Source organism: Felis catus, chromosome B2 (genome assembly GCF_018350175.1).
Source record: "Felis catus isolate Fca126 chromosome B2, F.catus_Fca126_mat1.0, whole genome shotgun sequence".
In the NCBI taxonomy this organism is placed as follows: Eukaryota; Metazoa; Chordata; class Mammalia; order Carnivora; family Felidae; genus Felis; species Felis catus.
In genome coordinates, this window is record NC_058372.1 from 42,235,302 (window position 1) to 42,248,327 (window position 13,026).

General features: G+C 41.2%; 1 protein-coding gene across 2 annotated transcripts in view; it reads left to right on the forward strand.

Moving 5' to 3' along the window:
• The first annotated feature begins 2,185 nt into the window (after nucleotides 1-2,185).
• CDC5L (cell division cycle 5 like) overlaps nucleotides 2,186-13,026 on the forward strand; it is a 47,347-nt gene continuing 36,506 nt past the window's right edge. Inside the window, exons 1-5 of one of the 2 annotated variants that reach the window (XR_006597800.1) lie at nucleotides 2,186-2,377; nucleotides 4,693-4,796; nucleotides 6,287-6,448; nucleotides 7,053-7,180; nucleotides 8,554-8,653. Coding sequence is in view for 1 of the 2 variants with exons in the window: in XM_019830671.3 (XP_019686230.1) it covers nucleotides 2,333-2,377; nucleotides 4,693-4,796; nucleotides 6,287-6,448; nucleotides 7,053-7,180; nucleotides 8,554-8,653 (539 nt within the window). In the remaining variant the exon portion in view is untranslated. The remainder of the gene's footprint in view (nucleotides 2,378-4,692; nucleotides 4,797-6,286; nucleotides 6,449-7,052; nucleotides 7,181-8,553; nucleotides 8,654-13,026) is intronic. The other variant, XM_019830671.3, reaches the window with a different exon arrangement.

The following is a 13,026-nucleotide window of genomic DNA, read 5'->3' on the forward strand; positions in this document are numbered from 1 at the left end:
CGATTTGATGGTAAAAACTGGACAAGGAGGAAACTAGAATTTCGATTGTTTTCTTGGCTAAGCAAAGTTAACCCAGTCAGAACTGGTTCCTCAGAAAGGAATGAGAGGTGGAGAAATGGGGGACATTGCAACCTACAAACCCTCCTGCTAACATCCCTGTTACTCCTTTGTAAGCTGGATGGACTGCCAACTTCTTAAAAAAATACTTTTAATGTTTATTATTGCGGGGGGAGGAGCAGAGAGAGAGGGGGACACAGAATCTGAAGCAGGCTCCACACGGTCAGTGCAAAGCCTGATGCAGGGCTTGAACCCATGAACCGTGAGACCGCGACCTGAGCTGAAGTCTGATGCTCAATGAACTAAGCCACCCAGGTGCCACCCCCCAACCCCCGGCCTTTAAGAAAGATTTTATTTTAAGTATTCTCTACACCCAACGTGGGGCTTGAACTCACCACCCTGTGATCGAATGTCACATGCTCCACTGACCGAGTGAGGCAGGCAATTTCTTTTTCCTGGGCCAGAGTTTCTCAAATTGTGTTTCCTAAATACCAATAGATAGTATAAGAAAAAATGTTTCCAGGGTCAACTTTGTTTGGAAATGTTATATTAAAAAGGGAGCTTTTTTGTTTCCTAGGGATGCTGTAACAAACCACAAACTGGGTGGTTTACAGTGAGAGAAATTTAATCTCTCACAGTTCAGGAGGCTGGAAATCAGAAATCAAGGTGTCAGCAAGGTTGGTTCATTCTCGGGTGCTCAAGGCGGGGAGATATAGCATGCCTCTCTCTTAGTTCTAGTGTTGCCAGCTGGGATGGTGATGGCCTCTTTGTGGGGACTCTTGAGTCCTGGCTGGTGAGGCTTGGGTGATATTGTGGGGGTTTGGCCAGTGCACGCGACGTCGGAGGACAGTCTCTTGTGCTCATGGCTATTGGCTTTGGTTTTAGACATTATGGAAGTGGCATGATGTTGCATTTTCTGAATCCTTAAGTGAGACATGCAGTCTGCATGTTCAAGGGTGTCTTGGGGGACATTTTGACAGGGTTGCTCTGTCCCAATGGGCAGGTTGTATAATGCATGCCCTTAGGGGGCATGATTTACATCGTAGAAATGGTAGACACTGAGTGAGTCCCTGGGTGCTGGAATGGCATTTTGACAAGCTCTACCTCATTGGGTTTTTAGGTATCTATCAATTAATTTGCCACCCAAATTTATGTAGGTAGGTATTGTTAACTCCACTTTTTAGATGAGGATACTGAGATTCAGGAAGGTTATTACCCAAGCTAATGAGGGAGCGAAGATTTCAATCCAACCTGAGTTTGTCTAATACCAGTGCCTATCAATGGTAACACTTTATTATTAATCCACATAGATTGAATAGAAATGTATGAAAAACTGACGAGATATTTTTGTGGGTTTCTGGGACAATCACCGATCATCTGAAGTTGCCTTTCTTATAATAACAGCTGCCACTTTTAGGGGTAGTTATATATATCAGATACTGGCCTAGGTTTATGATCTCATTTAATCCTTAGGACGACCCTATGAGGTTGCTATACTATTATCCCTATTTTACAGCTTAAAAAATTTAGGGTTACGGATGCCTGGGTGGCTCAGTTGGTTAAGCCTCCCACTCTTGATTTCAGCTCAGGTCATGATATCCTTGTTCTTCAGTTTGAGCCTGGCGCTGGACTCTGCACTGACAGCGCGGAGGCTGTCTGGGATTCTCTCTCCCTCTTTCTCTCTCTCTGCCCCTCCCTCGCTCACGAGCCCACGCTCTCAAAATAAACTTAAAAAAAAATTAGGGTTAAATTATTTCCTTTTCCTGAGTATTCCGCGAGTAAATTCCTATTAGTTACATGCCTAATAAAATGCTAAATTAATAAGTTAACAAAGCTCTTCCTAAACCAGCTGGCTAATTCTGCACGCGTGATGTTCCCTTTCTCCGCCACTAGGTGACCTCACGATCAATCCCACCACAACCTTGCTTACTAAGAGCCACCGGCCGTATCTCGCGAGAGTCGTGGTTTCCTCCAACCTGTTCTGGACATGCGCGGGGCGTAGAGCGCTTTAGCCAGAGGGGCTTGATGTGTTTCTGTCAGTCTTCCTAGACCAGAGCTATAACAGCAAGGCACTTAGTCCTTTCAGCAGCCTCGGTTCTCGCGAGACTTGTTACTCCGCTCCCCCCCCGCCCCCCCACCTTGCGCCTGCGCACATCTCTTCAAGCCAGAAGGTCGCGCTTGGAGGAAGTGTCGGCTTCAGGTCCCGTGGCCGTAGCGCCGTTACTACTTCTGTGAAGCTCCTCTCGGCCGCTTGCCGAGACACCCCGCAGCCAAGATGCCTCGAATTATGATCAAGGGGGGCGTGTGGAGGAATACCGAGGTAAGTCCCCCTTTCCCGCCGTCCGCTGCCCTCCGCCCCCTCCGGCGGCCTGTGCGCACGCGCGCGGAGGTCGGGGAGGCGAGGAGGATACCCTGCGGGGTCTACGTGGGCGCGGTGCGGGGGGTGGGGTGCAGCGCGGGGCGGACCCTCGAGGTCTTAACTTGATGTCCGGCCTTGAGTCATCAGAGCACCTCAAGGACAGGGACCGTGATTTAATCACTTGACGTGCCAGGCACTTGTTAGGCCCTAAGTGAATATTTGTTGAATTGAGGACGCGCCCCTGCCATGGAGGAGCTCACTGTGTAGAAGGGGCGGGATAGGACTTCTGGGAGAGTTGGTTATCTGGCACACCCCCGTCCCTCAGCCTGGGCATTGTGCTTCTCTGCTAAAATATAGAGAAGTGCTGTGGCCACAACTTTGTTCCTTCATTGACTTCCTTGCGGAGGGGAAGCAGCTTGAGTGCCAAGTTCAGGGCCCGTGTATGCCCGCATCCCTCTTGTTATCTCTTATCAAGGCATAACTTGTTTGTCCTCATGACGGATCCCAAGGCCTGTCTCTTCCTGTCCCTCCGCCTCAGCCAGGATAGAAACCAGATAGGACAAACTACCTGCAGTAGTCTCTTTGCTTCAGAAACGCAATGGATGATGCCAATGGCTAGCTAAAGGGCAGTAGAGAAAAAGTAAAATACAAGTAAGATTTTGATGCATTTTGTGTTCATAGTGCACTGAACTTTCAGTTTCAGGAGCACATCTTATCTTTTTATGTTGTGTCTTTTTACTGCTTGTGCCCTCTCAGAATGCCCTACTAATGCTTGACATTTTTCTGACCATCCTTCAAAACCCAGTTCAGAAACTCTTGAATTTTTGCCCTATCACCCTGGAAAAATAAGTGGCCCCGTGGTACATCTTTCATCCATCTGATATAGCATGTTTTATCTTTTTGCAAGCATCATATTCTTCTGTGTGATGCTGATAAGTTTCTTAACCTTTCAGAGCGTCAGTTTTCTACTGGGGATGATAATAGTAACAGTAATCTTCTTTTATAGATTAAATGAATCAACATTTAGAATAGAGTCTGGCACATAGTAGTCTTTCAGTAAGTGCTAGTTGACATTGCTTTTCCCCAGCAGACAGCACTGCAAGAGAACCAGGTCTTGGAATCCCTAGAACCTCGGACAGTAACCACCATGAAATAATTTTTTTGGCAAATGGTTGCAGAATGAATCTAGTAGGGTGGACAGTTGCTATTTGTTTTTACTTCAAGATGCGTATTGTAACAAAGTGACACGTAAAATCAGTGACAACCTTGTCTCACAGTTTGTACAGAGGGAACCAGGCTGTTTAAATTGGAGAAGAGATGACTTCTGGGGGAGAGACAGATGTACAAAATCAAGTAACAGCAGGATTCCTGTGTAGTGGCCAAAGCCCTGCAGTCTTTTTAAATCTCTGATGATGAGGTAGGGGGTGGGATGGGGTGGAGTGGCTCATATATGAGGCATGTATCACAAGTTCAATGTGGAAAAAAGCCTAAAAGTAAGATGCCCCAAGTGCATTCATCTGTCGCTCTGTTATCCTTGGTGTCTATCTATGGCTTAGCTTTCTGGACTCCCCTGGGAGTAGTGAATTCCAAATCAGAATGGGTGCCCTGGTGAAACAATAACTAAAGGCTAGAAGAAGAGCTGACTGGTGTAGTAGGGGAAAAATACTTAATTCTTGAGTTATACCTGTGGATTTTTGGGTCAGAGCAGGGGTTATGGGACTGGAGAGAAAATGACATTTGTAAACTGGAGTGGAGAATGGATTCCCAGAGTCTTGCTTTGCTTCTTGAGGGCTGGATGAGACCTATTTCATTCTCTTTTCTGAAGTATGGAAGACCTAGTACAGGAAATAGGAAATGTTTTTTGAGTGAATGAATAAATGATGGAGCTGTATCCTTTTGAGAATGACAGCCAAACGTTGGAGAGTACTTTTTGTTAATCACTGCCAGGTCGTGTTTCTCAGATTGGGCTCTACTCACTCCCAATTTATTAGGGTGGGGAGGTTGTGTATTAGGGAGGGTAGGATGTCCTTCGGAGGGATTTCTTCTTAATATTTTGCATTTTGCCAATTCTGGCTTGTTGTTTGTTATAGTAAATGAAATTTTTGTATTTTTTTCCAGACCTTGGTCTGTGTGTGTGTGTGTGTGTGTGTGTGTGTATGTGTATGTGTGTGTGTGTTTATGACTTTTCTCCCTATCAATCCTAGGGAGAAATTTTGTCTGTTCTCACTTGGAATTTTGTGATTGAATATATTGTTTTTCCTTGACAATTTTTTTAGGATGAAATTCTGAAAGCAGCAGTAATGAAATATGGAAAAAACCAGTGGTCTAGGATTGCCTCACTGCTGCATAGAAAATCAGCAAAGCAGTGCAAAGCCAGATGGTATGTACCACTTAATGAGTAGAAAACAGAAAGCGACCTTAATTATGATGAGGAAAATGTCAGTTCTTTGAACCTTGCCAAAGAAAGCAGGCAGTGTGATACAACAGAAAGTATGGAGTGGGAGATGGGAATTCAGATTTAAGCCTTAGCTGTCACTTGCTTCCTGTGTGATCTTAGGCAAGGCATTTTTTTTTATACCCTCTTTCCTGTCTCTGTTTTCTCCCAATTGGGGATAATAATCCTTACTAACTGATGGAGATACGAGGTACAGATGAGTTAATGTGCTTGAGAGTGTTTTGTTAAGCATAAAATAAATTTACTTTTAGTATTGATGGACCCCAGCTTGTAAGTGGATTGTGTTCCAAAAATTTGTAAGTTGATTTAGAACTTACTTTCTCAAAGAAATTAATGATAAATAATGGTTAGTTTTCTAGGCTAGCTCACAGTAGTGAGTTTTCCTCATCAGCACGGTTGAAATATTGTGTATTTGCTATCCCAAAATATAACTTAACTCAACACTGCACCTGTGGTGTCTCCTTTTAAGTCACAGGGTAGTGGACACATTAAGCTCTTGGCATGAGTGATCTGGCCCCAGCCTTGACCCATGTGGTACTAAGATCATATTTTGGATTGTACAAGAGTGATTTCATTTCCTAGGCACCTGGGTGGGAGAAAGGATCAGAATGTAGAGATTGGATCCCAAAGAGGAAGATTGTCCTCAGCCTGAAGAAGTTTGGATTTCTGCTTGTCTTAGTGGAGCTAAGCTCCTACCCCAATATTTAGTAAGGCTTGTATCTTAATTGCAGCTAAGTAGACTGGATGGAAAAGGTGGGTTGGGTTGGGCAATAGGAAAGATAGAGGATGGCATAGTAGTTTTACTTAAATTAAGAAACTCCAAAATCATATGATATGGGGAAGCATTTAGTGAGTATAAGTCAGATACTTAAAGTAAGCCAAGGTATTGTGAGAATTGAATCAAAGTAGGAGAGGGGCACCTGGCTGGCTCAGGCAGAAGAGCATGTGACTCATGATCTTGGGGTTGGGAGTTTGAACCCCATGTTGGGTGTAGAGATTACTTAAATAAATAAAATTAAAAAAAAGTGTGAGAAAGTACTATGAAAACTAGAAACACTAAAAATGTGAGGTGGTACTGTCTTATTTCAGGTAATTTCAAAACCTCTAATAAAGTGTAAAATAAATGAAAACAATTGATAGTAGAGAAAGAAGGCATATGATCATGTTTCAGTTAGGGTACCTTTTTCAAGCATTACTAGTCTTGCATAATTAAAAAAAACAGTAGAAGTCAGTGAGATAGGGAATAGTAAATGGGGTAAAGTTAACCAAATAGTGTTAAAAAGAACAGCTTTTGTAATTGAAGGGTGAGAGTTAGCTTGTGTTTTTGAGACACCAGAAGTTAGTATATCTAATGTGTAAATAGGATATTCGTGCCGAGTGACTAATGAATGTATCAAATGGTATCATTTTAATAGGTATGAGTGGCTAGATCCAAGCATTAAGAAAACAGAATGGTCCCGAGAAGAAGAGGAAAAACTATTGCACTTGGCCAAGTTGATGCCAACTCAGTGGAGGACCATTGCGCCAATCATTGGAAGAACAGCTGCCCAGTGCTTGGAACACTATGAATTTCTTTTGTAAGTAAATTTCCAAATCAGTATTAAAATGTATGTATATCTCCTGAATGAGGCTGAATAAGCGTTTAGCATTTTCTGTATTTAAACATTCAGTTACAGATCTGAGTAAAGCCAAAGGAGCTAAAGCTATCGGAATATATACTCTTAAGTCTCATGTTATTGATAATATTACATACTTGTTACATGCTTTTTAAAAGAGTAACTTAAAATTATATAATCATACATATTCTATTTTTTTAGAAAATTAGGGAAAAAATGGTAAAAAAGCTAATAATCACCCATAATTACACCCGTAATTACATTGCTAAGAGTGAACCAGAACATCTTGGTTCTTCACGAAAAGTTTTTTTTTTTTTTTTTTTTTTTTTTTGGTATGACTTTATTGCATTTGTGATTAAGGAGCTCCTTGGGTTCTGTTTCATAGTGAATGGAACAGTCATTGAAATTAGAATTTGAATGCCATCTCTAAAGTAGAATCACTTTATTTTGTGAATGTCCATCTGTTGGGTTTTTGAAAGAAAAGAGTGCCAGTGCTAGGAAACCTGGTATTTCTTAAGACTGAATGGTGTGATAGTGTGACTAACTTTTATGGGCTTTTTTCTAGGGATAAAGCTGCACAAAGAGACAATGAAGAGGAAACGACAGATGATCCACGAAAACTTAAACCTGGGGAAATAGATCCAAATCCAGAAACAAAACCAGCACGGCCTGATCCGATTGATATGGATGAGGGTGAGTGCGTGCTTCTGAGGACTTTATTTCTTTGGTAACCATAGAGTCCTCAGGCCTCTTTTTAACTCTTGGAGTTTTCTTTCTAAGCTCCTCCGACTTTTTAGAACCCCAGTTCTGTCTGCAGTTGTTATTCTCTCTTCCTAATTGTGTCCAGTCTTCTGTTATAGAGTAATTGTTCTTTCTGGACAGTGTCTCTTTATTTTTTGATTTTTCATTTCATTTAATAAATTAAGCAGCGTAATACTACTGGACAGATTCCCTAAAGGCTAGTTGTAAGCCCTTGACAGTTCTGTTTTCTCCTTCCCATTCTGTGGAGAGAGGCACCACGACAGGATTTGGAGTTCAGTCCTGTTAACTACTTTGACTTCAGGCAGGTAATTTAATCTTTGTGGTAAGGCAGCAGTGCGGTACTAAGAGGCAGACTCATGATGCCTTCTTCAGACACTGAATCGAGAATCAGAGGAACTGGATTTTAGTCTCCTGCCTGCCACTTATTAGCTATTGATCTTAGGCAAGATCATAATCCTTCTGAGATTTGATTCTCTTTCCTGCTAGATAGAGAATAATGATAGCTATCTTACCTCAACAGAGATGTTGTGAAGTGTTCAGTGAATGTTTGTTGAAATTTTAAAATTTAGAAGTTTAAAAGTAGCGGTTCCTACCTGCATCATTGTTATGTGGTGACCTTCTAAAAATACAAGTACCAGGGTCTCCCCGGGAGATCTGAGTCAGTAAGCTACAGCATGGAGTGGGTAATCTTGGGATCTGGGTTTTTTAAAAAGTTATCTTGTTAAAAAAAAAAAAAAAAAAAAGTTGTGATTCCACTCAACAACCTTATACAGGAATTGCTGTAAGGCATCAGTAATGAAATTTATTCTATTTTGGGAGCCGTGGAAATGTATTGGAGGGGAGAAAAAAACCTTTTCTGAGGAAAAAAAGGTTTGTTTAATAGAGTATCTGTTGCCTTATAATTAAATAGTAGTTTTTACAGTAGTTTGTTATGATTGGTGCTGTGCCAGTTAATTGATGATAATGAGAGATATGGTAATTATAGCTACTATTTAATGAATACTTTTGGGTGCCTTACCTATTATATTTTACTTAGCTCTTCTCAACATTCCTGTGAAATAAGACTTGTTACTCCCTTTTTATAGATGATGCAGTATGCTTAGGGAGGGTAAATAAGTTATCCAGGGTCACAGAGCTAGCAAGTGGTGGGCCTGGTTTTTAACGTCGGTTTCTCTGACTTCAAAACCCATACAACACCGTGTAATGATTATATTTATGGTTTTTCTCTTCTTAAGTACTACAGTATATCTCTCACATACCATACTTCTGTTGAAGAACTTAGTTTTTCTTCTCTATTTTTGCAGATGAACTTGAGATGCTTTCTGAAGCTAGAGCCCGCTTGGCAAATACTCAGGGAAAGAAAGCCAAGAGGAAAGCAAGAGAGAAACAGTTGGAAGAAGCAAGGTAGAGTTGTTTCCATCCGTAGTTGAACAATTAGTTTGTGCATCCTTAGACCCCATAAAACTGTGATCTGTCAACTCTGTTGGGTAATAATTAGAATTGTCCGATTCCAGTTTTGCTAATACTCTTTAGTTCCTTTATACTTTGGAAAAGTTTTTTTTTTTTTTAAGTTTATTTTTTTAGTAATCTGTACACCTTGCATGGGGCTTGAATCCATAACCCTGAGATCAAGAGTTGCATACTTTCTCTTCTGAGCCAGCCAGACACCCTTATACTTTGGAAAAATCTTATTTTTTTTCTCCCTAACCATCATAGAATAGATACAGAAAAAAAATACGTCTTTAAAGAGATGTTGTAAGAAGTAAAAGATGTTGGCAGAAGTGACGCCCAGGTGATCGCTTGATTATGTCGGATTTGTTCTGTTAACATAGGAGAGCTTCATTTGTTGTAGGCATCTTGGAGTCATATGACTAGAGGACATACAAGGCTATGTGATTGTTACTTACTCTCCTTGATTAGTATTGTGCAGGTATTGGCTGTGAAATAAGAAACTTGGCTGAATGTAGAGGGAGTTAATGAGCCTTGAACCAAATTTTAGGCCCTTCTAGAAATCTTTGTTTAAAAAGTGAGTGGTATCATTGCCGTCTGCTCGAGGTTTTCTCCACTTTCCCCTTCCTTTTTCCTTTTGGTTAGATCTATGATTGAGCTCATTTCCTATGGCCCAGAAACCATGAAATGGTTAAAGGGAAAATCTGAATTGTCTAAGAGCTTATTAGCTTTTGGAATTTGGGTACTGGGGTGACCTTCCTAGCCTACACAGCTGCCGTTTTTGGTCCCCACACTAGGAAGTCCTTCCTGACCTGATGACTAGCATTATGTTGATGGTTTCCCCAGTAGTGACTTTGAAGTGCCAGATCTTGGGGTGGAGGATTCTTTCATACCTGAGGATGCTTCTTGGCATAGCTAAGCTGGCCAGCCACTAGTCCAGAATAGTTACTTAATGGAAGTATGAATGGCCTGGAACAATAAACAGAAACCAAGAGGAGATACTCCGTTTTCTGCCCAGTTTCAGTCATTTTTGTATTTTGTACACTATTTAGGGTTAAATAATGTGAGTAGGGTTGAAAAAAATTCACTTTTCCATTTTCGTCCATTGTTGTTTGGAGACCAAATAATTTTGAGCCTTTTAACCATGGATGGCTAAGGATGCTTCTCTAAGTATAAGTGGTATTGCTTGCTTTAAATACTGTTTTACAGATTTAAATTTTTTCTGGTCTATCTTGTAGATTTTCTTATAGAATTTGTGTGTCTTAACTTGTACGTATATCTTGTAATAGACCAGATTGGTCTGTATGTAAAATACATTGCAGGACTATTTCTTTAATGCTAAATTACAGATGTGTTTTAAAGCTTTTTTTTTTTAATTTAATTTTTAATTTTTTTAAAATTTACATCCAAATCAGTTAGCATCTAGTGCAACAATGGTTTCAGGAGTAGATTCCTAAGTGCCCCGACCCATGTAGCCCATCCCCCTTCCCACCACCCCTCCCGTAAACCTCAGTTTGTTCTCCATATTTATGAGTCTCTTCTGTTTTGTCCCCCTCCCTGTTTTTATATTATTTTTGTTTCCCTTCCCTTATGTTCATCTGTTTTGTCTCTTAAAGTCCTCATATGAGTGAAGTCATATGATATTTGTCTTTCTCTGACTGACTAATTTCACTTAGCATCATACCCTCCAGTTCCATCCATGTAGTTGCAAATGGCAAGATTTCATTCTTTTTGATTGCTGAGTAAAACTCCATTGTATACATATACTGTATTTTCTTTATGCATTCATTTATCGATGGAGATTTGGGCTCTTTCCATACTTTGGCTATTGTCAATAGGCTGCTATAAACATTGAGGTGCATGTGTCCCTTCGAAACAGCACGCCTGTATCCCTTGGATAAATACCTAGTAGTGCAATTGCTGGGTTGTAGGTTTTAGTTTTTTGAGGAACCTCCATACTGTTTTCCAGAGTGGCTGCACCAGCTTGCATTCCCATTAAAGCTTTTTATTGATTATAAATGTAATACATTTTTCCTCCGGTGTTGCACTATTTTCTTTTTCAGGTTGATATGATGCTATTAGCTTGGTTATATTCACTTAGTGAAAGCATTTCTGATGTCATTTGAAGTCTTTATTTCCTTTATTTAAAGAATGAAATTATTGGTGCGCCTGGGTGGCTCAGTCGGTTAAGTGTCTGACTCCTGGTTTCGGCTCAGATCATGATCTCACGGTTAATGGGATTGAGCCCCATGTCTGGTTCTGTGCTAACAGCACAGAGGCTGCTTGGAATTCTCTCTCTCCTCTCTCTCTGTCCCTCCCCAGCTCTCTTTCTCTCCAAATAAATAAACATTAAAAAAAAAAAGAATGAAATAACTTTATTTTTGAAATGTGTGTTTTTGCAAGCCTTTCTTTCAATACAGAGGTACATTTATGTGTACATATACACACAGTAATATTTGTATAAAATGGGATATTGTTACATGTTGTTTTAATGAGATGTTAGCTGTTAATCTTACTGGAGTTCCCTTGGCTTTGAACATTTTTAGCATGATGTTTCTGTGTGCAGATTTCTTTTTTAAATTTTTTTTTTTAACGTTTATTTATTTTTGAGACAGAGACAGCATGAACGGGGGAGGGTCAGAGAGAGGGAGACACAGAATCTGAAACAGGCTCCAGGCTCTGAGCTGTCAGCACAGAGCCTGACGCGGGGCTCGAACTCATGGACCACGAGATCACGACCTGGGCTGAAGTCGGACACTTAACCGACTGAGCCACCCAGGCACCCCCTGCGTGCAGATTTCTTTATCTGACTTGTAGTTCGTTGAGCATTCTGGATGTGTAGGTTCGGTAAATTTGGGAGAATTTTCAGCCATTATTTCTTTGAATATTTTACTCTTTTTCTCTCTCCTTTTGGTGCACCTAATGATGCCCTGCATTTCTGTGAGGCTCTGTTCTTACTTTTTTTTTTTTTTTTCTGGATTGCCTAATCTTTACCATCTCTCTCTAGGTTCTTTTAAGTTATTTCTATCTTTAAGTGATTTTCTCTATTTGATGCAATATTTTCATCATACTTTGCTGCTTTAATCATGGTTTCTTTTTGTTTTATGGAAATATTTATAATGGGTCCATTAAAGTCTGTCTGCTACATCTGACATCTAGTTGCTCTCACTGGCAGTTTCTGTTGCCAGCTTTTTTTCTCCCGTATGGGTCTTGGTATGGTTCTTGCTTTCCTGTTTCTTCGCAGATCTCAAATTTTTTTTTGTTGGGAACTGGACACTTTAGATCATACATTGTAGCAATTCTGTGTGCTATGTTCTCTCCATCCAGACTTTTTATTGTTATTTGCTTGTGTGTGGGTTATGTTAGTGAAGTCTCTTCTCCCCTAGCAGCCCCCTCAGAATGCAAAGCCTCTGATGTTGCACCTCATGGGGGGTGCAGTCTTGGGTATGCCCACAGTCACCTGGGATGGTGTGGTTCTGACCACACTTTTTGGCATCTTTTTTCCTAGCTACACCCACATTTTAAGCTCTACTAATTGCCAGCTGATTGGTGTATTGTTTTCAACAATGTCTTGGGACATAAAGTGTTCCACAAACCTATCCAATTAAATTTGGGCTCCTTTGAAAGGATAGTTGTTTCTCCTCCTCCTCCCTCCTCCTCCTCCCTCCTCCTCCTCCCTCCTCCTCCTCCCTCCTCCTCCTCCCTCCTCCTCCTCCCTCCTCCTCCTCCCTCCTCCTCCTCCCTCCTCCTCCCTCCTCCTCCTCCTCCTCCTCCTCCTCCTCCTCCTCCTCCTCCTCCTCCTCCTCCTCCCTCCTCCTCCTCCTTTTTTAAATTTAAATTTTAGTTAACATACAGTGCAATATTGGTTTCAGGAGTAAAATTCAGTGATTCATTTGTCACTTACAACACCCAGTTGAAGGCATAGTTTCTCAGATCAGTGCTTGATATTTGCTCTGACCCCAGGAAGTCTCCTCCCATTTTTTTCTGGCAAACTAGTGGGCCAACAGTTTAGTCTCTTTCTTCAGTGAATCTACCAGTTTCTTCCCAGTTACCTCTTACCACAAGTTCCACTGTTTTTGAGAGTGCTTTTAGGCTTGAACGTTTTCTCCATACTCCGTTGCAAACGAAGTCAATTTTTTTGCGGGGAGATTTGGCATTCTCTCTTCTACCCTTGGGCTGTGGTGTGTTTGTCTCTCTGAATGACATCTCCATTTCAGGAGCTGAGTGCTCCGTGTGGGCAGCAGCCCTAGGTCCCCTCCGCTTGCTTCTCCTAGTGTGGAAGCCTCATCCCGCAAGCTAAGGCAAGGACTCCTGGAGCCCCAGCATTC